We start from the raw sequence: 27006 nt of genomic DNA, 5'->3' as shown, positions 1-27006 counted from the left end.
CACCGGATACACCTGAATTTCAAAAACTTTATTTCACCATATACTACTGTGGTTTCTTATGTTTTAACCATGTACCCCTATGTTTTTTGGTCGTTTCACCATACGCCCATGCTCACCAACGTCTATATTTTTTTTAAAAAAAACTAGTCGTTGTACTATATTCTCTATATAAATGAGGAGCAGCTGCAACACCTTACCACACATCTTTCTGTTTTTCCCACAAATGAGCTCATATTCTCAATCTTCCTCCACAACAGAGGCAGTACAGTGGAAGGAGAAATGCAAGAAAACAGAAGCTTGAATGAGGAAATTCACCAAATGAAGAAGAAACTTAAGTAACATAAGAAATTAATGCATGGAGCTATCAAAATTGTAATTTTAATGTTTATGATTTAGTATTTGTAATGAGAAAGTAAATGATAATTAACAACCACCTTTGCATCAATAATATGACATTTCATTTTCGCATTAACAAGCTTTATAAAAGTGTGCCCCCGACACACAAAATATAGACACAACGGTCTTTAAGTGTAGTTTTACAAAAACTTGCTCCCATAAGGAAGAGATATACCCAATAAGTTTAGCTTTACAAAATATGCTCCAATATGCAACGAAATGAGCATTTACCAAAAAGTTATGCATAAATCTGAAAATCAAGTACGCTTCCTTTTATTTCCCCTAGTTGATGCATTACCCCCTTGTTGTGAACCAGAAGCATCAGCAGCAGAAGAACCTGCATCAGCAGAAGCAACAACAACAACAACCTTCTTTTGCTTTGCAGTGGTTCCACCTCTACATTTCCTTGTATTGTGTCCCACCTCCTTGCACTTACTACACTTCACATTGTTGTTTCTCTTCCCCTTCTTTGTATCATGTTTACTTCTCTTTCTTAGTTTGGTGGTCTACCGGCTGCTCTCTTCATGGGTACGTGGTTGGAGGATGATAAGGAGATCAAAAGAAGGCCATTGGGTTGAGTTAGGCGTGGGGTGTATATTGTAACACCCCGTATTTTTAAGCCTCTTTTATTAAATCTGTAATTATGATTATTATCGTAATTACGTCCTAAGTTTTTCCGAAATTATTTTAAAATTACCTTATTATGTTCACGTTTTAAGAAAAGTTTTGGCTAAAGGTAGTATATTGGTATATTTCTTTTGTTAAGTTGCTAATGAGTGATCATTATATTTTTACGAGTATATTACGGATCTTCGAGGATTGTTAAAAAGTGACGGAGGTTGTGGACTACCTATTATCACGCGTCTTAGTAAGGTGATTTTGTTCGAGGTAATTATTATGTCTAGCATTTTATTCTACATGTCCGTATATGCAATATGTGTGATTATATGATCCCTATGTGAATATTACGTGATTTATGTGATGATGCTATGACATATGAGTTAAAGTTTTACGAGTACAATCATGATAATATGTTACTATTTTATGATGTTAATTGTTCGGGAATAATTATGATTTTTATAAAGTTATTTTAAACAAATACGATCTTGCTTTTGTCGGCCTGAAAAAGTGAACTGAACTAGTAAATGGGCAAGTTACAGGTGGAGGCAAGTTAAAGTCAAAGTTAAAGGGAAACAGTTCCCCCCTGAAAAGATGTAAGAAAAGTTCCGCCAAAGCCTGTACTTGCCAATGAGCTGTAAAGGAAATGATTCCTGGCCGACACAGTTTTCAAGATAACGAGATTAAGTTAGTTATTTCCGAACAATAAATGCTAATGATTGATATGTGCCAAATGATTTTCAAAATAAAACCGTTTTGACGGGCTGGAGTAATATTACCGAGTTTTTCACTCATTTTTGGAATTTTTCTGTGTTTTTCCTGTTTTCTATTTTATGATGATGTACAGGTTCGGTTAAGGAGATAGAGTTGCTCAAGAGGAAAGTTATTACTGGAGTTGGTAGTTTATTATGGAGATATCGAGATGAGAATTATTTATTATGGAAATCATGTTATTGAGGTTCTTATAAGAATATTGATTTATATTTATTTTTGGGAAAGTTGTATTATTTATGGAATGTTATTAAGGATTATTTATTTGCATACCCACAGGTCCCAGGATTAATTAAGCCTAATTCCGCTGCTAATGATCAGTTAAGTGTGGTTTATTACATATAATTAAGGTACCGAAAAGTCGGGGCGTTACATATGTGGTCTGAATAAGTGAACTTGTAAGATGCCCCTTTGAAGTAGTGAGACACAAAATCAATTGGCTCAAGTCTCTGGTGGTAAATAACCCTAATGTCTACAAGGTATGCCAGATATTTTTCACTTTCCACAACCACAAGTCCTTGCATCTAACCTAATTGGGAATTTGACAGCCCCTTATTTCACTTCAAATTCCCCTCCCCCAACACTTGTTACAGAAATAACCTAGAATACACCAGTAGCATGCTCAATCAATTGGTTTGGACCAATTTCTACAGCCTTGTTAAATCTTTTCCCAATCTTCTTCATACACCAATTCCTAGCCTCTATTGAATCAAGCATAACAAAACAAAACCAAGTTTTAGTTACATGTAGCAGAACATATAACCACAAAACAAAATCAGACATTTGAACACGTACCCGAGTTCGAGTGAAAAACAGAAAATGTAACTATAAAAAACAAAAATAAATATTACCTTCCATCAAAGTGTAGACTGACATATCTCTAAAAGGCTTGGTACAAGTATTTAAAGATTCGACAAAATTGGTGGTGTTTTGATCACAAACCACATGTGGTTCAAACTTGTGCCTTGACCACTGCTCTGGAACTTGGAATAGGTAATCCACAACCTTTGGATCAATTTTGGAAATCTTCTCCAATGCCTTGTTGTATGGGTTGTATGCATTTGCAGTAACCCAGAAGGACTTATGGAATGCAGCTCCATGCCTGTCAGCTTGTTTACAATTGGAATACAGGTGTTGGGCACATACTCTCCTTGTTGATGTGGGGGAACACCTCATAAACAGCAGCATCCACACCCTACATCGGATACACATACACATTATTAGCATAAAACATAGGCATAATTAGTGATTGTTGATTAAAAAAGCAATAAGACATACCCTTATTCTGTCACTTATGAAAGTCCAATCTTCTCTGTGCACACCAAACTTTCTGAACATGTCTCTCAAGCATCTGAAGAAGTATGTCCAAGTGTCTCCTGTTTCCCCATCAAAAATACCATAAGCAATGGGGAATATCTCATTTTTTTCATTTATGGCAATTGCAGTGAGCATCTGACCCTTGTAGGTTTCATTGAGGTGAGCACCATTAATGCCAATAATTGGCCTACAGCTTAAAAAAAAACCCTTGATCATGCAGGCAAAGGAAACAAAACATGACTTAAAGTGGGGGGTTGCACCAATAACTTCGGTAGTCCAAGTCACAAGAGCATAGCTTCTGGAATTTGTACTCTTGATCATCTCTGCATAAGCTGGCAACAGCCCATATGACTCACTGAACCCCCCATGAATCAAATCCTTAGCCGTGCTTCCCACCTTGTACAACAACCTCAACTTGATTTCAATCCTAAACCTCACCCTACATCTTTCTTGTAGGCCCTCAACAGGGTAGTCAGGGTTAGATTTTATATACTCCACGAGTTTGTTACACTACCACTCAGAACTAACCATTGGGTTAGCAGCCAATCTACCACTGAGTTTGTGTTCCCCTTTCAAACTCTTAATTGCCCAACTAACTCCATCCATGAGTTCCAATGTGCATGGTAACACCATGCTATGAACCTACTGGAATCATGCTTATCCAGATCAAAGCAAACTCTTCTTGGATACAGAAATCTTAACACCTCAGGCAAGTGTTCCTTGCTTGAGAAAATCATCCAAGCTTCCAATTTTATCTCCCCATAAACCATCTCCCCCACAACCTTCCCATTCTTGTATACCTTATCCAAAGGTGATTCCTTGTCTAAGGAATCCTCAAATATTTTTTCACCAACATCCCCTTCTTGAATGTCTTCCTCCTCCAAATCAGAATCCACAAACTGCCTCATATCATCATCTTCCCCCTCATCATATACAGAGAAGTCCTCATCCTCACTCTCCTCATCATCAAACTCATCATCATCATCAGGCACAGGATAATCACCATGCATGACTGAGATCTCATCAGATTGTCAATCCCTCATAAACCTATTGTTGCTTCTGTTAGCACTCCCCTCATTTGCTACAAATATGCCAAGCCTCTAAACACTAGCTTTAGGAACCCTACCCTCTTTGTCTACGTGGATGAGTGGTACATTTCTTAGCAGTTGATTGTTCGTTGAGGTGGTGGAACAAGCTCTGTTTGAGGCTCTGGTTGTGGTGAAAGGGGGGACTGAACAGGGGATGTTTGTGGTGAAAGGGGGGACTGAACATGGGATCTTTGTGGTGGTAAAAGGGGAGTAACATTCTCTGGTTGTGGTGGAGAAGAGGGGTGGGTAGGCACGTTTTCGGTGGAGAAGAGGGCTGGGTAGGATTAGTATGTGGTGGAGAAGTGGGGTGGGTAGGATCAGTTTGTGGTGGAGAGGGGTGGGTTTGTGGTTGTGACATCCCACTTACCATCTCATCAGGTTGAGTATACACACTAAAATACTCAACACTCATGTCCTCGCACGATGTTACCGGGACCTCAACAGCCACAACGTACCTCAATAACTCATCCCGTTCTTGTTGTCTCAATAACTCCTCATGCTCTCTAATCAACTCCTCCTCCCTAACCCTCTTAATTTCCTTCTGCCTACATCTAAGAGTCTTCTTCGGCATCCTCCATTTTTTGGACAAAACATAAGCCTTTGGTCTAATGTTGAATCCTCACATAATACCTCTATAGTGTCACTTCCCCTAAACTCATCAAGCATCAACTGAACATGACAATCACGATAGGACTCGCTTAACTTGCTCAATTTAGGATCCTTATAATACAATCTAAAATTCATGGCCAAGAACACACCTTGCTTAACTGAATCCGTAAAAATAATCCTAAGCATCCCCATGAAATTAGTGGCATGAACATCCTCTATCCTAGCATCAAAATCTGACCCATTGTAGTGACACAACAACCACACTGCCCTTCTCATTCTTAAACAATCGAAAATTACAGGAAATTAACACAAGAATTAAAGCACAAATAAAACTCAATTAATCAACCCATTAATCCAATCATTAATCAAGCATGTACATGATCAAATTTCTTAGTATAAACCCATTCACAAAAAATAAACCCTAACCATAAAATTTCGCAGATAAATCATCCAAAACATGCAAAGAAAACAAAACGAATTAAAGAGCGTACCTGTTGCAGAAGAGAAGCTCTCAAGATCACCCTTAGTTTGATTGTTTACTTTGACCAGACCATTTTGCTGAAGAACTTGAAAAACCCGAAATTCTTTTCCTTTTCGGCTTGCGAGAGTGAGGATTCAAGTATAGAGACTACAATTATCGATTGTAGACAATCTTTCCAAAATCTCCTCCGAAATCGTGAATTTTTTTTGGGGTTTGCGAGGTTTTTTGAGGGAAGAACGGAGAAGAAGGAAGAAGAAAGGTTGGAGTTTTGAATTTTTGGATACCTGGGTGTGTTTGTTAATTTCTCAAAATTGCGCCAGAATAGGGGTAAAAGAGTAAAAGCACGGTAACACCTACTTAACGTCGTTAGTCAGTTATGGTCATTAAGGGTATTTTTGCACAAATATGAAACCTCGGGGGTATTTGGTGAATTACTGAAACTACGAGGGTATTTGTTGAATAAACTTAAACCTCAGGGGTATCTCATGAAAAAATCATTTTTAATATTGTGTAATTATAGATAAAAACGATACAAATGTGGTTGGAAAACGTGAAAAAAGAAATTGGAACATCATTATGGAATGGAGGTAGTACGACATTACAAATTAAATTAAAGTAGCTGAAATTAAAAATCGTGAAAAATAAGGCATTATAAGCTCAAAAGAACAGGCGTTACTCTCTCTATCATTAAAATTATATCAATTGTACACTTATCCATCGAGTTATTAACAAGTTATTTCTTCAATACAACTATGACAACTAACAAATAAAAAATGAGTCAAAATAAAGATTTGGGTCTAACCTTTTGATTTTTTCACCTTTAAGGACATCTTTTGGACCTCATTCTAACTTTTCGGCCATTTAAGCCATTTTTAACTCACATGTGGTTAATTCAAAATATAGGTCCTTTAAAATAATTTCTTGTTTTTTGTTTTTATTTTTATTTTACAATATCCATATCAGAAATAAATAAATAAAACAAAAAAAAGTCAAATGGTCAATTGTGAAATTAATCAGCTTCATGAATTTGGCAAAGGGAGAAATTGATTATGAAAAACCCATAATGCTTTGTTATCACTGACTATAAGTTACTTCAGACGAATTGTAAGAAAAAAAAAACGTTGATATCATTTGGCCCTTAAAGTTTTATAAAATTTGTGTGAAGTAAATTAATATCATTATTGGTTGTTTAACAAATATATCATGCAATAGTCCTTTGTACTTAGGAATTTAAGATATTTTAGTTGAATCTCCTAATTAGTAGTAAGATTAACTATTGAATGAAGATTGATTGATTTTTAATTTTTTTTGATGCATAAGAGGAATAAATCCAAAGAACAACACACAACAAGAAACAAAAATCGAATGCTAAAAACAAAACAACAAAAATTAACTCAAAGGAAGAACAAAACGATTTGATAAATATATAGCAGTAGTAAGATTGAGAAATTATTGTTACTTGTAAATTGTATATGCTCGAGCACTAGTACAAAAAAGGCATATTGCTTTGAGCCTAAATGGGGTTATTGATTCGTATTAAGTGCGAAGAAAATAGACTCGAAGCAATTGAAGGTATACAATTGCTTCGAGCAACTGCGAAGCAATTAAGATGACTATTGCATTGCACCTACCAATATTTCGTGTCATTAGATCGTAGCAACTATTAAAACGTACTACAAATTGCTTCGTGCCTATCAATTATTCGAAGAATTAGAATTTTTAGTTGCTTCAAGCTTATAGTTTTTCCCGAATCAATTGATTGAAGTAATTGCTTTGGTATCAAGCATAGGCCCGTAGCAATATGTGCAATTTTTTAATTTTAAAAAAAGAAGAATAACACCTCCATGACAAATGAGGCAATTTATTACACCACACGTCACCATATATCTCTAAAGCACTAACCATTTGGTCCTAGTAATAAACAATCACAACCAAATACGTTTTCAATTACCACAAAATATAACTCATAAACAATACAAAATCATTAACCATTAAAAATCCATAAAATCATCCTAAAACAACATAGCTCTTACAAGTTGTCCAAAACATAAAAATACTTCAAAACAAACAAAACTACAATGGTAAATAAGGTTAAGGTTTAGGAACAATCTGAGATATCCCAAGAAGACGAGCCGACAAAAGACCTCTCAAGAAAGCATTTGGCCGATCAGCTTCACAACCATCCTGGTTACATCTTACATTTATAAGAAACCAAAAAGAGAATAAGTTGAAAGATCAACTACGAAAACATACAAACTTGCGATATATATGAAACAAATATAGAAGTTTTACAAAAATATTAACAATACACCAGTGGATACTCCTAGCATTCTGGTAGGATTTTGGCTTTTCAACTCTTCGGAAAGCAAAAATTTATGTTTGGTAAATGGCTTTTAAGTCAAAACTAAAAACTTCTTAGGGTAGCCTTTTTTCTCATTGGTCTTTTGGCTCTTTTTCATATATGTTATCTATTGTGCACATGAACATCTACAACTAATATTTTAATTTACTAAACATCTTTGCAAACTGCTAATGCTCAGCCGATGTAAACATCACTGGTGAATTAACATCATAATACTATTAGCAGTCAGACAAGCCTAGTGAATTAGCTTAAAGTAGATAGCTAAACTAAGCCATACTTAACATTAATCACTAACAACGTTCTTCTTGAATATCACATAAATTGCATACATCACTGGTAGAATTTGTAGTACACCCAATTCAGCGATATGGACTAAGAGTACCTTGTCAGTCACCCTAGTAAATTGAAATGAAAAAATTACACATGCATCTACTTCACAGTTTCAACTTCCAAGTGGTTAATCATTCAAGTCTACCATAGCCAAGGTTACATAATAAATTTCAATGACAAGCTGGTGGAAGGCCAGAGGAGATAAGCAACTTGGGAGATACAAGTCCGCGACATTATCATGGTCACTGGAGTTCAAATTCATGTGAAACAATACAAAAAACAAGTTCTAGTTGTTAGGGATTTGGCTGCAATAGACAACGGGACATCGCATTACACAAGAGTCCAACTTCCTGTTTGTCTAATACTTCGTATATTACAAGGCAGAAGCAACCATTAGTTTAATTTTATTACTTTAAGTATGTTAAGCATGTTTTCTATAGCGGAAAGCACATACCTACCACTATAAAACCTCTGGTAAACTCATAATTGTTGATTAGATCCCCTCCCCCAAAAGAACACATAAGAAATTAAACCACTATAGATTTGGAGTTCTAAATTAAAAAATTAATCCACATAAGAAACAAGATTTTCCCAAATCCTACAACTTCAGATCAATTCACTCGTCAATTTTTGGATACATCAAACAATACCCCTTTGAAAATCTCTCATATATAATTAACTAACGATACCACCTAACCATTAAAATTGAAAATACAGAAAAGACCGTAACAAGAACCCCAAATACAAATTAAACCCATTCGAGAAAATAGAACATAAATAAAAAAAACGCCAGAAATTGTAGATGCGAAAGATAATCAATTAATCATACCTCAGATACAACTTAAATGGAGCAAACCTGATAATAATTAACACAAAAAATGGAGAATTGAGGTTAAATTAATTCAAGAGATTCAAATGAGCACATAAATTCTTCCAAACTTATATTAAAAATCGATAGAGCATGATAGACACGATTGTTTCAATAGTATTTCTTTTCCCAAAAACGTAATAGAATTTAGGAGATTATAATATCCAAAACATATTGAGCCTAACAAGTTAAAACTTCACTGAATGTATCCATTAGTACAGGTCTTGAAATCCTGCAAAAAATATATATATAGAAAAAAATAATGTTAACCTATCTAATATCTAATCAAAGAGATCATTAACTTAAATATATTTGAACAAATTCTTACCATGAATAGATTCCATACCGATCAAGTAGATCATTAAGCAAGTGGTAATCAGCATCGGTGCAGAGCAATAAGAAGCAAAAGTGCATAGAAGTATGCAGCAACAATGGAGGTTAGTAAGCATCAGTACATATCAAGAAATTAGAATATGATCAGATCATAGTGTAGCACAGCAGTACAAAAACATTGTACATGTAGAGATCAAAATGCAGCGCAAGAAACATAATACATGTAAAGTGTAGCAGTGCACGATTAGACACTGGTTTTATGCTTTAAAATTAGACTTTAATAGAACGCACAACAAGTCTACAATCACATGATTCCACAACTATCGATGAAAATCATAATAAGCGCCAAGGGGTGGTCCTAAAATTATTCTCAAACTCAAATATCAGTGGGCTCATATAAAGACCCCAGAACATGCTATATAAAAAAACGAAAATGTTCTTGCCTATACAAACATTTAAGCCTAAATAATGCAACACTTATTGAGTTCCTACTGTTTCTTGTGATTTGCATCACGTAGCTGAGGAAGAAGTCTAGGACCTAAATTTAACCAACTCCTTGGTGATGCAATAAATCCTAAGAGAGGAGGAGTTACAATAAAGTACCTCAAGTCATAAGATTACATATCATTATCTATATCATTATCTGACATTTTACTCATGCATCTCATATTTTACTCAACTTCAACTACAATAAGCCGTGGCATTTTATTCACCAGAAGTGCACAAGTACGATGCTTACTGTTCTGCATCACTTTCTCAATCTCATATCCTTCTTAAGTGCGTGAACTTTCACTTTATGATTGTTTGTTCCTAGTTCATATCATATTATTACAAAAAATCTTAACAAAGAACAACAATACATGAAAATCTTCCTAAAACTGTTCGACGCATCAAAAACTAAGTTCATATTTTGGATCGATCGCCAAAATATTCAATAAAAACACGAATTGGATAATTTAACTGGGAAATAAAAACATCCATCTAAGGGAAACAGATTGAGTAATTTAACAAATTTAGTTAAACTAACAAAATGGAATTCAACAAATTGATAATGAGATTGAGAATCGAAAAAAGTTAATTAAACAGACACAAATTAGGTAAAAAATCCGCAAGTTTGTCTAATACTTCGTATATTACAAGGCAGAAGCAACCATTAGTCTAATTTTATTACCTTAAGTATGTTAAGCATGTTTTTTATAGCGGAAAGCACATACCTACCACTATAAAACCTCTGGTAAACTCATAATCGTTGATTAGATCCCCTCCCCCAAAAGAACACATAAGAAATTAACCAATTATAGATTTGGAGTTCTAAATTAAAAAATTAATCCACATAAGAAACAAGATTTTCCCAAATCCTACAACTTCAGATCAATTCACTCGTCAATTTTTGGATACATCAAACAATACCCCTTTGAAAATCTCTCATATATAATTAACTAACGATACCAACTAACCATTCAAATTGAAAATACAGAAAAGACCGTAACAAGAACCCCAAATACAAATTAAACCCATTCGAGAAAATAGAACATAAATAAGAAAACGCCAGAAATTGTAGATGCTAAAGATAATCATACCTCAGATACAACTTAAATGGAGCAAATCTGATAATAATTAACACAAAAAATGGAGAATTGAGGTTAAATTAATTCAAGAGATTCAAATGAGCACATAAATTCTTCCAAACTTATATTAAAAATCGATAGAGCATGATAGACACGATTGTTTCAATAGTATTTCTTTTCCCAAAAACGTAATAGAATTTAGGAGATTATAATATCCAAAACATATTGAGCCTAACAAGTTAAAACTTCACTGAATGTATCCATTAGTACAGGTCTTGAAATCCTGCAAAAAATATATATATAGAAAAAAATAATGTTAACCTATCTAATATCTAATCAAAGAGATCATTAACTTAAATATATTTGAACAAATTCGTACCATGAATAGATTCCATACCGATCAAGTAGATCATTAAGCAAGTGGTAATCAGCATCAGTGCAGAGCAATAAGCAGCAAAAGTGCAGAGAAGTATGCAGCAACAATGGAGGTTAGTAAGCATTAGTACATATCAAGAAATTAGAATATGATCAGATCATAGTGTAGCACAGCAGTACAGAAACACTGTATATGTAGAGATCAAAATGTAGCGCAAGAAACACAATACATGTAAAGTGTAGCAGTACACGATTAGAAACTGGTTTTATGCTTTAAAATTAGACTTTAATAGAACGCACTACAAGTCTACAATCACATGATTCCACAACTATCTATGAAAATCATAATAAGCGCCAAGGGATGGTCCTAAAAATATTCTCAAACTCAAATATCCGATGGGCTCATATAAAGACCCCAGAACATGCTGTATAAGAAAACGAAAATGTTCTTACCTATACAAACATTTAAGCCTAAATAATGCAACACTTATTGAGTTCCTACTGCTTCTTGTGATTTGCATCACGTAGGTGAGGAAGAAGTCTAAGACCTAAAATCTAACCAACTCCTTGGTGATGCAATACATCCTAAGAGAGGAGGAGTTACAATAAAGTACCTCAATTGATAAAATTACATATCATTATCTATATCATTATCTGAAACTTTACTCATGCATCTCATATTTTACTCAACTTCAACTACAATAAGCCGTGGCATTTTATTCACCAGAAGTGCACAAGTAAGATGCTTACTGTTCTGCATCACTTTCTCAATCTCATATCCTTCTTAACTGAGTGAACTTTCACTTTATCGATTGTTTGTTCCCAGTTCATATAATATCATTACCAAAATCTTAACAAAGAACAACAATACATGAAAATCTTCCTAAAACTGTTCGACGCATCAAAAACTAAGTGCATATTTTGGATCGCCAAAATATTCAATAAAAACACGAATTGGATAATTTAACTGGGGAAAAAAAACATCCATCTAAGGGAAACAGATTGAGTAATTTAACAAAATTAATTAAACTAACAAAATGGAATTCAACAAATTGATAATGAGATTGAGAATCGAAAAAATTTAATTAAACAGACACAAATTAGGTAAAAAAATCCCCAAATTTTTCATTACCATGACTATATGTTTCTTTGAATTAGTAATCAATCATCAAAACACAACCTAAATCCTCAAATTAGTAAGATCGAAGCATATTATTAAAACCATATTTAAAAAACAAACATGAAAAACAAATATTCAATTCAAACCTAAGAGCAAGCTTCAATTCAAGACGGCAGTGGACTTGAGGGAGGCTGACCTCGGTCGTGTGTGGCGGCGATGAGAGGAGAACCAACGAGTGAGAGGATGAGGGTGGCCCAACATAGAGAATTATACGACAACAACGCGGGAGAGGAGATAACTGATGGCAGCACGCAGAGCATCAGAAGAACGGAGAGTAGGGCTTCAGCGGCTTCGAACACAGTCGACGGTGATGACGGAGTTGGTGTGGGTTCCGGTGGGAGAAACAACAGGAATATGGAACGGGGTGAAATGAAGTATTGCGTAGTGAAGAAGAGTAGTGAAGACTTAGGAGTTAGGAGAGTGGAGAAGAGAGTTTATTGTTTTGTTTTGATTTTTAATAATTAATTTTTAAAAGGAGTGGTGAAACGTGGGTCGGACGTGAATTAGTAACAATTTGTGCTCAAATGCTTCCGGCCTTCTCTACATCCGACCCAATTAGGGCTTGTATAGTTGGCTGTCAATTAAGCCAAGAATTATATTGCATCGTTTACGAATAGGTCCGAAGCATTTTTTTTTTGGCGAAATTCAAAAATATTTTGGCGGGCATATTTAATGTTTAATTACTTCGATGTTTATTAGACCCGACGCAATATACTAGACATCATTTCAAATTGTAGCAAATGCATCGGTCCCGAATATAGTACCGAAGCAAATGTAACTTAACGCTTCGAGCATGTTTAGGTTCGAAGCAATTAAGGTGAAGCAACATACCTTTTTTGTACTAGTGGAGCTCGACAACAAATTTATCACCTTACAAAAGCACACACGTGAAATAATCTCTCTCGGAAGAGCGTCTCTCACCATTGTTGTGAGTCTAGGGTTTAGGGTTTACTTTTCTAGAATTTTCAGGTAAATCCACTCCAATCCATCCCCAATCATAATTAGATTTCTGTTAATCAATTCAACAGCTGTGTTAATCATTGACGTCTGTTTAGTCATGCAATCAATTTCATGTCCACTCAAACTCTCAATTACTTAATATTTCTTCAGTGTTTTTCTTTGTTGCCCTCATAAAAATATCTTCCAATAATCTTCTCTAGTTCTCATTTTACTCTGCTTCTTCTATGTCTTCTTCTCAAACTCCTCACCCTGTTTGTTTATTTCTTTGAGTTTCTCAAAACAACAAATATTCTCTTTTAATTATGCCTCTAGAGGGCAGCAATCAAATTGGAGGCATCATAGGATGGGTGTTTTGGTTACTCCACCTGAGCCGTATCTTCTAAGATCTCCAATTAATTGGAGTGTTTCAGTTATAGGGAAGTTTTATGGTCCAGGTTCCCCTCCTTTGTCGGTGGTGCAACACATTGCTGATACTCAATGGATAAAGAGGGGTCCAATTCGTGTAATGAAACTAGGGCTTTACTTTGTGTTTCTTTGCTCAAATTTCATAGAAAGAGAGGCTCTGCTTCATATCCAAACCACGGTGGATGAGTCTTTGATTTCTTTTAGGCGCGGTCATGACGAAGTGGTGCCTCACTTGCTAAATTTTGATAAGGCAAAGCTCTGGGTTAGGATACATGGTCTCCTTCTACGATTTCTTGATATCCAGTGGGGTGTGCAAGCACTGAAGCATGTTGGTGTTATAGAAGAGATCGATGGTGGCAATGAAGATGTTCCCTCGGAGCCTGAGATTATATCTTTGATGATCATCGATCTTTCTCAACCTCTTATTCCAGGTTGTTTTTTACCTTTATCTTCTAATCAAGCTATGTGGGTTAATTTCAGTTATGAGGGGGTTTTTAAATTCTGTAAAAAATGTGGGGAAGTAGGTCATTATACTAGTAATTGTCTGCTTACTGATTACACTGCTACTAGGAAGATTGGTGATTTCTTTGATAGGCTAGAAGCAACTGGTTCAACTATTATGCATGGTTCTATTCACCAACCTTTTTCTTTGAACATGATTCAAGGCCTTTCATATCGTCTTTCTCATCGTAATACTAGGTTAAATTTGTTAAACTATTTGAAGACCATGACCCCAATCAGTTCAATGGGGGGAGGGGGATATAGTGATATGGGGGGGGGGGGTGATGATAATGATAATGGAGGTAATGGGGGAGGTCATAACAACAACAATGTGTCTCCATATGGCTCTGGTAATGAATCAAATTCTTCTTTCCTCCCTGCTTCAGACCACTTTTCAGAGGGAGTGGATGATGATCCTAGTAGTAATCACCAAGAAAGGAACTCCTCTCCTAGGCAGAATGGCTATTATGATCCTCGTATGATTCACAATAGTGGGAGGACTTTCACTTATTCAATTCGTTTTAATGAGGACACTTCTGCTCAGTATCAGCCTCACAATTACTTCTGGCCAATGCAACTGGCGGTTCTACTCCGGTAGTGGCGGAAGGTGGGGCGTCCTTGGCTGGGGCCTAGAGGCTAAGGAGGCATCTGCCAAAGCGGCGGCTAGTGCTGGTTCTGTTGCTGGTTCGCCGACTAGGAAGGAGACGAGTAGGGAGTCAGGTTATCCCTCTACTTCCATGGATAAATCATTTCCCCAATCTCCATTATATTGGTGCCTCCGCCAATGGCCCCAGGTAAATTTTGTAATAATCGGGGCGTCTAGTGTACACTTAGTAGTTTTTTTTTTTACTAATGCTCGTTTTGTATGCCAATGCAGTTGGCTTCGATTTTCAGCGGATGAGGAATGCCGAGGTGGCACAAATTCCCCCTTCCGGCGGCTTCAGCTCGAAGGAGAAGAATAAAATTCTTTCCTCTGTGTATGCTGCGATCCCTAGGGAGTATGTGAAATCTCTTCCGGGGATTGAAGACGGGTTTTTTGGAGCCATGCAGTCCCTTGCGCTAGATGTGAGTTTTTTAGAAACTTCTTTCCTTTCAACTTGTTATTCGTGTTCCCTTGTTGTCTTGTGTAGCAGACTAATTTATTCCTTTGTTGGTGTAGTTGTTTATCAGGTTCGCCGAGGCTCGAGAGTACCGTGTCAACATGCATTAGGAGCTGCTCGATCATAAGGATCAGATTGAGAACCACGAAAAATACGGCGAAAAGAAGGCGAAGCTAATCCGAGATAAAATGGACGGGGTCATCAGGTCGTAGACTTATGCTCTCCAGCAAGCCGAGGCAAGTGCCCAAGATTATGAGGAGAGGCTCAAGGAGCATGAGGACAAACTGGTTGAACTCAAGGCTGGGTATGCTGCTGTTTGTGGGCGTGTTACCAACTTCTCCTCAAAGGTGGACGTCCTTGAAAAGAAGATTAAGGCTACCCAAGATGAAATGAATACCATCCGAGGAGAAGCCGCTTGCTCCTTTAAACTTGGAGAGGAAGCCGTCTTGGAGGGTGCCCGACGGGCTTGGGACCAGGAGATGGATGGTAAGCACTTCTCCTGGTTCACACGTCGGGTTTTGCATCAGATGGCAGTCATGACGGCCCAGCGTCTCGGGCTTGAACCTCCTGAGTTCGTCAGCGATGGAGAAGAGGAGAATGTGGAGGAAGAGGAGGTGAACTCTCCAGCCGGACATGACGTCCATGATGGCAGCTCGGCCGCTCCTCATCCTTAAAAACATTTTTCTTGAATTATTGTTGGTTTTGCGGCGCCGTGGGCGCTTGTATTAACATTGGTGCCTTATGAGCACCTTTTATTTGGTTTTTCCGCGCCATGGGCATATGTATGAATTTTTGTGCCTCCTGTGCACTTTTTACTTCTTATGTTTCATGTTTCGTCCTTATTTGACTCTTTGGTCTGGATTTGCGTTTCTCCCAAGGGCTTTCTGAGGGCTCCTCTTTTCGGGGAATATTCTTGTTTGGGAAAGGGCCTTCTTGCCCATATTTAGAAAGTAACCCGAATATTTTAGGTGATTATCCTAATTGGGGCGCTAATCTAGGCCACTTTTTAGGCCGTTAACATATTAATCTTTTCTGGCGCCGTCAGTGAGAAGGCGTCAGTGTTGATTAACTATCTCATTGAGTCAATATTTGCGGTTTACGTCTTTTATAGGTAAGAACTTTTATCCATTGGGCGTCTTACTGTTCCATGTAGATAGTGAAAGTTCGGAGTTGATGTTTATCGGCAAAAATATAACTATTATAAATTTAGCTCAATATTGACTCAAATATTTCAATTACTTCAGTTTTAACGAAGTATAGACCGTTTTGTTTGGCCTTTTACAAATATTAGCCGTTTTGTTGGCTCTTACATGCTACTGGCCATTTTGTTGGCTCTTACATAATACCAGCCGTTTTGTTGGCCTTTACATAGTACCGGACTGGTCTACTGAGTGGTGTGTGATCTAGCCACTTTCTTCAACCTTGACGGAGATACCTTCTTTAGCTGTTGGAGGATTTTCTTTGTGCTTTCTTTTGATTCCGGTTCCGTCCGGCTCCTTCCTCCATGCAGACGGGTTGAGGGTGGTTAGATAGCAGTCTCGTGCTTGTTGCTGATCTCCATGAATAGTTCCTATCGAACCGTCGTCATATACGTATTTTAAGAGCATTAAATGAGTGACAACCACAGCTTTTATCTTGTTCAGAGTAGGGCGTCCTAGAATGACGTTGTATGTTTGTTAGGTCTTTGAAAATCAGGAAGTCCACATTCATTTTCCTTCCGTCGCTGCGTCCCCCTATTCGTACAGGTAGGTTTCTGGCGCCTATATGGTGTATGATGCTTCCCCCAAAGGCAATGATGGGATAGTGAATGCTTTCGATTGTCTTAGGATCATGGGCTAGGCGACTTAAGCACTCCATAGTCATTATGTCAGACGAACTTCCCGTATCTACAAGTATACGCTTTACTCTCATGTTGGAGATCTTGATTTCTATGACTAGTGGGTCATCATGTGGAGTGGCTATGCGTCCTCCATCGAACTCATAGATTTCAATTCGGGGGAAAGGGTCCATTGGTGACTTTCCTGATAGAATTACTTGTCCCAATCGACGAGCATAGTCTTTTTGTCCCCTCATGGTTGGTCCTCCGGAGGCGAGGCCTCCTGATATGACAACTACGAATCCCTCATCAGTTTGATTTCCTTCTCCAGTTGAAACAGGTAATTTATTCTTCTTGTAATGGATTTTTCCCGTGCCGTGAGTGTTCCTTTGCACATAATTTTTCAAGTGCCCTTTGGAAGCTAGCCCGTCTAGAGCCCTTTTCAGACTTCTACAGTCTTTGGTATCGTTACCTATATCTTCGTGAAACTGGCAGTATAACTTGTGATCTCGGCTCTCGGCAGGGGATTTCATTGGAAATGGTCGTTTTAGGTCGAATCTGGTCCCTACATCTACCAGGATGGTAAGGAGATCCTTGTTATACTCAAAAAATTCCTTCTCTTGCGGATGTCCCCTCTTTTGTCTAGTAGAGGTGGGGTGGGGTCTTGCTCTTTAGATATTGCCCAGGTGCCATTGACCCGTGAGGTTTCCCGATCAATCCTTTCTTTCTTCCTGGATGATTCTATTGCTTCTCTATCTTTACCGTCTTTGGATACACTACATATTTCTGTGGCATGTATGAATGCCTCGTCTTCGTCAGGGACTTCTGCCATCGTGCGCACGCTCTTTTTGACTAAATCAAATTTGAACGATCCCTTCTTTAAGCCCCTAATGAAGTTACCGAAGGAGACGCCATCGGGCAGGTCTGGAATTTACCCAGATTCCAAATTGAAGCGTTTGACATAGCTTCGCAAAGACTCGTCTTTTGCCTGCTGAATGCGGCCTAGATGCATACTCGTCTTCCTTTCTTCCTTGTATTCCAAAACCCTTGTGGAAAATAGTGTCTCTAGCTCATTGAAGGAGGAAATTGATCCTGCAGGTAGACTTTCGAACTATTTGGATGCTACACCTTTGACAATGGCCGGAAAGTATTTGCACCATGTAGTCTCATTGGTCCCCTGCACATACATATGGTGACGGTATGTAACTAAGTGCATATCCGGGTCAGAGGTGCGTCGTAGGCCTCTACGGTAGGAGTCTTTACTTTGGGCTCTTTGGGGGTGTTCATTATAGCCTCGCAGAAAGGAGTACTCATATGCCTTAACGTCAGGTTGTTCAATCCCTGCTGGATGTGATAAGTGGGTTCACGACGGCTGGAAGCCATTCTGTGACGCACGCCCATTCTGGGAGAGGTTATCTGAGTTTGTCCTCGAGTGGAAGGATAGAAAAGACGGTTTTCCGGGACGGGTGTCGATCCGGTGTCTGATAATTCGGACTCGGCCTCATAGTGTTCTTGCCGCCTTGTTGACGGGCGCAAGGTGGTGGAAGGGTTCACTGAGGAAACTGGCCGGACCATTTGTTCTTGCCGAGCTGGAGTGACTCGATTGCCTTGGTCTCCGACCGGACGCTCTGCAAAAGGACTGACACCTCTGCTAGCTATTGGTGGAGAACTTTCTCCCGCTCTCCAGACATTAGATCTTAGCAGCATTCTGCTTATCCGGTTGACGCCAAGACTGAAGGGTCCTTGTGGGATTGTCTTTTCAGTATTGGTATTGTAGATTAGTATACTCCTTTGTATTTTGTCTTGCAGCGTGGTGCTCATATGCTGTTGAAAGGTTTGATTCATCTGTTGCTGGAATCTGGCTAGGATTTCTCGCAGCGTTCCTACTGAAACCGCCAGGTCTAGATTTTCCTCCAGTACGGTATCCTTTATACTGGGACTAAGATGTCCACCAGGAGGGGGTGCCTCGACGTCCGGCTCCTCCTCAATGATCACTTCGGCTTCATGGACACGGCGAGGAGTGTTCCCGGCATTGGAAATCCGATTAGCCTCTTCTATGTGGTGTTGGCTCCTTTCACGCGCACGCATTTCTCCTGAGTTGTCATTATACCCCTCACCGTCAGATTGCAGTTTCGCCACGATACTATACCTCCCCACAGACGGCGCCAAATGTTTTGGGAACTTTGTTGATGATGAGGTGTCACCCTTTCCTCGAAGGTATCAAGTATGCGCTGGCACGATCTCCTTGTAACCTGCAAAACAAGAATATTCCTGTAGGAATATTTCCTCCGATGGCTAAGTAAGTATTGGCTAGAGAGAGAAGTAATCTAGAAAGAAGGCAGAGCAGAATTGTTTTAGGTAGGTAGGAATGAATTGATTGCCCCATTTACCTTGGGATTTGAACTATTTATAGGACTAGGGTTTTGGGTAGTGTCCCAAGAACCCTAAGCATATGATTGGATGACTTCGGAGATAGGGACATGTGTCCTAATCTGATATATATGGAATGAAAGAGGCTTAAAAATGGCTCTTTTGGTGTATGGGCCTTTCCGAGTATTTTGGGCTTTTTGAGTTTGCCTTTAGAGATGATTTTGCTAGATGTGTACATCTGCTCAGCATGCATGGGCCACGTGTTGCCCCCTTGTAGGTCACAGGTGGAGTTTGCTAATTTTAGACCACATCACTTGGTGTCATCCTTGTTTGAGAACAAAGAGGGTGAAATATTAGGTTGTCTTATTTGATTGATAACAAAGAAGGCGAAAATAGTTGTTGTCTTTGATCAAATTCAAAGAGGGCGAAATACTTCTCCTTGCTTGATCTAAATCAAAGAGGGCGAAATTATAAAGTTGCCCCTAAGAAGCTAATATAACGAGTGTAAGAGGGCGACATGAGGGCGAGCTGAAAATTGCCCTCGTAGGCTGAAAGGGCGATATATTTAGCAAAGAGGGAGATTTTTTTTCCCTCTTTGATCTTATTTGTTGTAGTGTCAGGCCACCATTGGTATGGCACCGTATGCAGCTCTTTATGGAAGGAAATGTTGAACACTATTATGTTGGAGTGATATCGATGAAGCACATGTTATAGGACCAGAATTGATTCAAGAAACTACTGAAAAGATTCGGTTAATCCAATCGAGAATGAAGGCAGCACAAAGTAGACAAAAGAGTTATGCAGACCAACGAAAAAGACCATTAGAGTTTGAAGTTGGAGATCACGTGTTCTTGAAAATTTCACCAACAAAAGGAATAATGAGATTTGGTCAAACTGGAAAGTTGAGCCCAAGATACATCGGGCCATATGAGATATTAGAAAGAATAGGTGAAGTAGCATATTGACTTGTTTTACCGACCGACTTGGAAAAGGTACATAACGTGTTCCACGTGTCAATGTTAAGGAAATATGTTCCCGATCCTAGCCATGTGATCACACACAAACCCTTGTTGCTGCGTAGCGATCTGACATACGAGGAGAAACCGATTGAAATTCTCGAACAAAGAGAGAAACGACTTAGAAGCAAAGTAATTCCAATGGTTAAAGTATTGTGGGCCAATCATTTGACATCTGAAGCCACAAGGGAAGTCGAAGCGCAAATGAAATCGAAATATCCCCAGTTATTCTCTTAGAAACGATAAGATGTACTCCCTCTGTTCTCGAATATTAGTCCATTTTGGAATCTTGACACTATTCACAATTGAAGAGAATCTTCTATTTTCTTTCTAATACGTACTTCAAAACATATTCACGTGAGATCTTATTTTGTTCGTCTTAATGTGTAGTTTAACAATATCAAATTTTTATATTTTTCTAACATACGTATTTGGAGATATTTACGTTTAAGTATTGAGTTGAAACGAGTTGAAAAGTCAAAACATGACTAATATTTAAGAACAGAGGGAGTATGAATTTTTGATATATTATTTGAATAATTTTATTATTATGTTATTCAATCATGTTTGTATAACTAATACAACCACTAAGTATGACATGTATGATTTCTAAGAATGGCAAGTTCAACTGAGCTCCAGTTTCGAGGACGAAACTTTTCTAAGGGGGTAACGATGTAATACCCTGAAATGTTTAAACTTGATTTATTAAAATTAAAAATATTTATTAACTTGATTTGGTTTTAAACAATTACGAATAATTAAAGGCAAATTTGCCAAAAATGACCTTTTATAACTCAAATTTTGCGAGAGAGGACCTTATATAATTTTTTTTGTGAAAACACACCTTAAAGTAAATTTTTTTGCGAGAAAGGACCTAAGGGAAGTTTCCGGCATTGACTGAGCTTTTCCGGCCATTGACTTGCTCGTGAGCAGCACGTGTGGCTTACGTTGGCTAAAGACATTGATTTTCCTGAGTCTTGAATTTTCAAACTTGATTTTATTTCGATTTTTTTTTTCAACTTTAGGTTTTAAAGTTTAGAATTTTGGAGGAAAATCGGGTGTGATTAGCAAAATTAAGTCACACGTGCTTCTACTGTGCAAGTCAATGGCCGAAAAAGCTCAGTCAATACCGGAAATTTATTTTTGGTTGTCTTTCGCAAAAAAAAATTACATTAAGGTGTGATTTCACAAAAAAATTATATAAGGTCATTTTCTCGCAAAAAAATTTACATTAAGGTGTTATTTCACAAAAAAAATTATATAAGGTCCTTTCTCGCAAAATTTGGGTTATAAAAGGTCCTTTTTAACAAATTTGCCATAATTAAATTTCGTTAATTTAAACGTTTTTACGAAATATTTTAAACGAAAAATTCATAATCAAAAACTTATTTTTGTTAACGAAATTTTATAAAGAATTATTTTAGGTAAACATTTTTATTTTTATTAATTGCTGAAAATAGCAACAGATTTATGAAAATTTGGCCTAATTTTGTGAAATGACCAAAATGCCCTCAAGAACAAAAATTGGCATTCTCTTCTTCTTCCTCCTCTCCACGTATGTTTTCACTCCCCTTGCCTCAATCAGTCCACATTCAATCCTTGCATCTCAAGGAATTCTTCTTCTCCTTCACTCTACCTATTTACAAAATCAGCAAATTAATTTGTAGAAAAAACTTCAAGTGCTTGGGGGAAAATGCCCTCAAGTGCTGGTGATTATGCCCCCATCACTTGGAGGTGAAGCACTTAATAATATTCCTAATCAAATTCCAACAAAAACCAAATCAAGTTCACTTCATTTTTGTTTCTCTAATTGGAACCACCACCAACAACAACCACTGTGACCACCATCGTTTTCCACCACCCCTACCACCACCTACTGCCCATCACCATCACCCCAATCACCCAAAACCACACGACCATCGTCCACCACCTAGCACCACCACTGTACCCTAGCCTTTCCTCTCCTTCATTTCCCCTTCTTTTCTCCCTCACCCCGCGCAACCCGCAGAAACCACTGCAACCACCACCGTCTACCACCATTATCACCACCGTCCAACACCACGTCAACCACCCAACACCACATGACCCCCAGCAACACCGCACACCCAACGTCCCCTGCTCTCTCCTCCGCCGCACTCCCCTGCATCCCTATTTCCCTCCCCCTTGCTGCAACGCCAACGCCACTCCACCACACCACAACCACCTTACCACCTCCTAAACCCAACCTCCGCCCGGAACCGCCTAGAAACACTCCCCTCACCTTCCCTGCTTCCTCCTCTGTTCGCACCTCCCTCTCTCTTCTTTTGACTGATGCGACGCCGCACAACCACCACTATCACCGCTGTCCTCCGCCGCAGCCGTGCGGAATTGAGCCACCCCAACCCATCCACCTTTTTCCTCCCTCCTCTCTTCTCCTCCTCTTCGAGCCCTCCTCTATTCATGCCTTTCTTTCCCAGAAAACAAAACCAAGTTTCATTTTGAAAATTAGGTTTTGTTTCCTTAAACCCATAATAGAGTTGGGCCAAAATCTAACCATTTGGGCTTTGGGTAAGACAAATCTGAATTTTCAGATTTTCAATTTATCAATATTCATGCTTTAATAAATTTTTATAATCTAATTATTTACTTATAAATTGTTTATTATTTTTAGGTAGGAAAATATATATTAAATTATCAATTTTACTAAAATAAGTTACTAGCTTAAATTAACAAAAAAAAGAATTTAAATAATATTTTCGTGAAAATCAATTTATGAAATATATATATATATATATATATATATATATATATATAAGATGAGAACTGAGAACTAATCTCGGCCCTCAAATCAATTCAATCAATGGCCCTCATCTCGCCCGACCAAATCAAGAAGTAAGGGTAAAGTGGTAATTTTTCGCGTTGAAGGACCTCCCATCCTAAGATCGATTTTCATAATCTTTTCTCTCTCTTCCTACAGCATTCTCTCTCCTCCTGCTAATCATCTCTAAGATCGACCGTCTTCTTCTTCATCAACTTCGATTCCTCCAATTCCTTCGCCTTTGCGATTTTCCCTCTTTCAATTCGTCAGGTATGTATTCAATTCTTTGATTTTTTTTTAATCATTTTTCGCTATTTTGATTCCTAAAATAAGGGCAGGAAATTTGTTTGATTTGTACAACTATTTTTGGCGATTTTAATTGTGAAGTTAGGGTTTCAAGAATTCTTTGTTTCAGTGGTTTGATTTGCTATTTGATTACTAAAATTAGGGTTTTTCAACTTTTAGTGATCAAAATTTGGATTGAAAATGATGATTAGGCCCAGCTGATCCGTTATTCTTCTGGTTGATAGTGTAGGTAGTTTATTGTCTTGGTGTAATGCTAATGACAATGGTTGGCTCTGCTTTACTGCTTTGGTTCTTGGTTTCTTGATGTATTCCTGTAAGGAGGAGCTCACTTTGGCCTATCTAAACTACTTCTAAGTTGATCTCTCTCTCTTGAATCTTAATTTGGCCGGGGGAAGGTTTGAAATTGTACATTATATAGAGAAGGGAATATATGCATGGGCCTACAGTTCATAGTATTTTCAGTTAATTAGTTACTTAAATAAAGGGACTGAATTCATTTGAAATTCTATTGGGAGGATATTTTGTAATTGATTTACTGGTGTTCTTTGTAGCGAGGCTGAGACGGGCGAGCCTTCGCCATTGTGTGGTGGAGTGTTGATATCGATATGGTGTTGTGGCGTGTGTTGATGGTGGAGGTGGCTTCAGGTGCTTATCTGTCACTGCCTGCAACATGAGTAGGTGCTCAACTTATATACCATTGAGTAACGCATGAACAAACTTGTGCTTCACCTCATATGTATCACAAGTTCTCAGTGATGCCTTTATAATTTTAAAAACCATTTCACTGATATGATGATATCTTCTGTAACAGCTTCTTGTGTATGGTTCTGGTCAATTTATACCAAATACACTTCAAATTATCCAGCCAAACCTCAAATACTCCATAGTTGGAAATACTTGTTATGGATATAGGTTTCTGCACCAACACGTTTTATCCGACCAATAAGTTCTAGTTTCATTGTACATTTTGGTGAGTAAATGAATCAAAAGTTTTGTTTCCAGCTTTTCTTCTTCTGAAATGTCCAATGTAGTTCCAGAAATTCATGAACTGCCCGATGTCTGGTGTGTATATTTGATTGTTAATGCAGATAGAAGAATTGTTTCTGCTAGCCTAAGAACCCATGTGCCTGAAAATACTAGCCTATTAGCTCAATTGGTAGAGCATTGTGCAAATTCACAAAGACGTGGGTCCGACTCCCACGTAGGTTTATCTTTACTTTTTTGTATGTCTTATTTACTTTTTGTTTGAAAACCTTTACTTTGACTAAGAGTTTATATGCTCTTTTATTGCTTCGGACCATTTGATTCACTTCGATGTTTACTGATATACTTTTGAGTATTATTAGTTTACTTTTGAGTTTGTCTTCTTTACTTTTCGGATATTTCTGATAAATAATGTAACAAAAGTCGCACTTTTTCTTAATTCTTTGTTATAACATAGTCACCCGGCACTGCTGCCGTAGCCTTATAGCTGAAGCGAAGCTTCTTTTCCTGTAGTACATAAACCCTTCTTGTAGATGGAGGTTTCTTTGAGTTTTTTTATTTACTTTCAAGTTATTCTCATTTACTTTTCAGATATTTTGATTTACTTTATAACTCATTTCTTTTCTAGTTTAATGCATACTAATTATACCCATACTTTAGAAACCTTTGATTTTACTATTGAGTTATTGTGATTTAATTTTTATTTTATTTTATTTGCTGTGGAGTTTCTTGTATTTACTTTTAAAGACGACCTATGTATGAATCGAACCTACATCTTCTATGCATTTGCATAGTGCTCTACCACTTGAGCTAATAGGTTTAAAGGGGTCAGTTCATACACCAGCTTGAAAATGCTACCTCAACAACATATGTTAAGGTGGTCAAGTCAATTATGAACAAATGATGGTTCTGTTTCATATCTGAAAACTAAAGAATTTCAATCTCACTAGGAGTAATGTTCTGTAAAAATGTCTTAGATGCATCATAGTGTCCCAACAGCAACCGAAACATTGAAAGAACCAACCATGTCGTTCTTAGAATGCATAGAAGAACATTTATGGTAACGGCTCATAAGAATTCACAACCAATTCACCAATTTACTTCTCAGCTTAATCTATTTACTTTTATCAGCTTTTGATCTACTTTTTAAATATGACAAAAGAATATATGATTTCGTACACACCAATATGAAGTTCTTCCCATTCAGAAAATTTAAAAGTACCGCGTATTTAGTCTCTGGCTTGCCCCAACCCACTTCGGTTCAGGTCTCCAGATATGATACTATATCCTATCAACACAAAGAGCTCAGAATGAACAAGATGTCCCAGTTGAGGTAGTAGTTGATAATCCAGGTAAGAGTTTACTTTACCTTATCATCCAGAGCCATTCTGTAGAAAACATCATGTAGATGTTAAGCATATGAAGGAGGTCCAGTATCTTAACAGGGAGAATCCAAGAGCCAATAAAGCAGCAAAGTGAGAAAGCATAGAAAACATAGAAAACATAACTGATGCATCCATCCAATTAGTATAACCATCTCTTGCAACTCTAAGATCTATCATTTAGAATGTTTACTTTTAAGTTTAATTAATCTACTTTTACTAATTTTTTATTTACTTTTTCTTTTTTTTTGAAGGAAATTACTGTATTGAGACATATTCATTGTTACAAACAAAAATTTCTTGCATAAGATCCAAGATTCACTAGTAAAGATTTGGATAAAAACATCTTAACAACAAAGAAAATAGGACTATTTTTAAGTAAAACTCAATGCCACCATCTGTTCCCAAAAAGCACCAGTAGAGGTTTATTTCTGCCAGATTCATAAGGCTACTAATTCAGAGAGCTTTCCTAACGTCTACGTATAAAGTCAAAGTTACAGCATCAGGTGCAGCAACACGAGAACATGCAACTTCAACAGTTCGAAAGCAACCAAGGGGGTGTTAGTAAGACACTAAGACATCTATGTAAACTTCATTCAAGAAGAAAACGGAAAGCAGCAGGAAACTCAAAATAAACTCAAAAGATTAAACCTGCCACTGTATCAACCGGAGGAACCCAAAACTCAAGCAGCTATTGATATCTGAATCATCGCTTTAGTTTCTTTCTGGCTAAAGCGGGAATTTTCTTCGGGATATATACCTTGTAGCTTACCTGCACCATTTCACCACCCCGCATGACATACATTGTGTGTCCTCATCGGTTTCATTGGTATTATCATTCCTGCTTTCATGGCCAGAAGCTGGAGCAGAAGAGGCCTCAGAAACAGCAACGGTATCAACTTTTACAGTGCTACCTTTACGACCAATTTGGGGAGATGCAGCATCCCTAGTAGAATCCTTGTTGTTAGTTTCTTGTGGTACGCAAAGTTTACATTGAAATTTTTCTTGTGACATCATCTTCTCACATGATCATTAGAATCCTTCACTATCATCTCTTTAGGAGCTGATAGGTT

The 27006-nt window shown here is 37.6% G+C and overlaps 1 protein-coding gene across 3 annotated transcripts; it reads left to right on the top strand.

The window, feature by feature from the left end:
* Positions 1-22462: 22462 nt before the first annotated feature.
* On the top strand, positions 22463-25043 carry LOC110802490 (proline-rich receptor-like protein kinase PERK2). 3 transcript variants are annotated; one of them, XR_008932391.1, is made up of 4 exons: positions 22482-23011; positions 23421-23531; positions 24119-24537; positions 24656-25043. XR_008932391.1 is itself a non-coding variant. In XM_056842915.1 (3 exons), exons 1-3 carry the CDS (start codon positions 22546-22548, stop codon positions 24163-24165), a joined length of 624 nt encoding a protein of 207 aa, XP_056698893.1. In that variant the 5' UTR covers positions 22463-22545; the 3' UTR covers positions 24166-25043. The 3 variants fall into 3 exon arrangements, 2 of the variants coding, with proteins under 2 accessions (XP_056698893.1, XP_056698894.1); XM_056842915.1 differs by having other exon boundaries at positions 22463-23011; positions 24119-25043; XM_056842916.1 differs by lacking the exons at positions 24119-24537; positions 24656-25043 and adding an exon at positions 23792-24110 and having other exon boundaries at positions 22463-23011.
* The last annotated feature ends 1963 nt before the right edge of the window (positions 25044-27006 follow it).

Source organism: Spinacia oleracea, chromosome 4 (assembly GCF_020520425.1).
Source record: "Spinacia oleracea cultivar Varoflay chromosome 4, BTI_SOV_V1, whole genome shotgun sequence".
NCBI classification, from domain to species: domain Eukaryota; kingdom Viridiplantae; phylum Streptophyta; class Magnoliopsida; order Caryophyllales; family Amaranthaceae; genus Spinacia; species Spinacia oleracea.
Note: the sequence above shows the minus strand (reverse complement) of the source record. Positions and strands in the feature narration are given on the sequence as shown.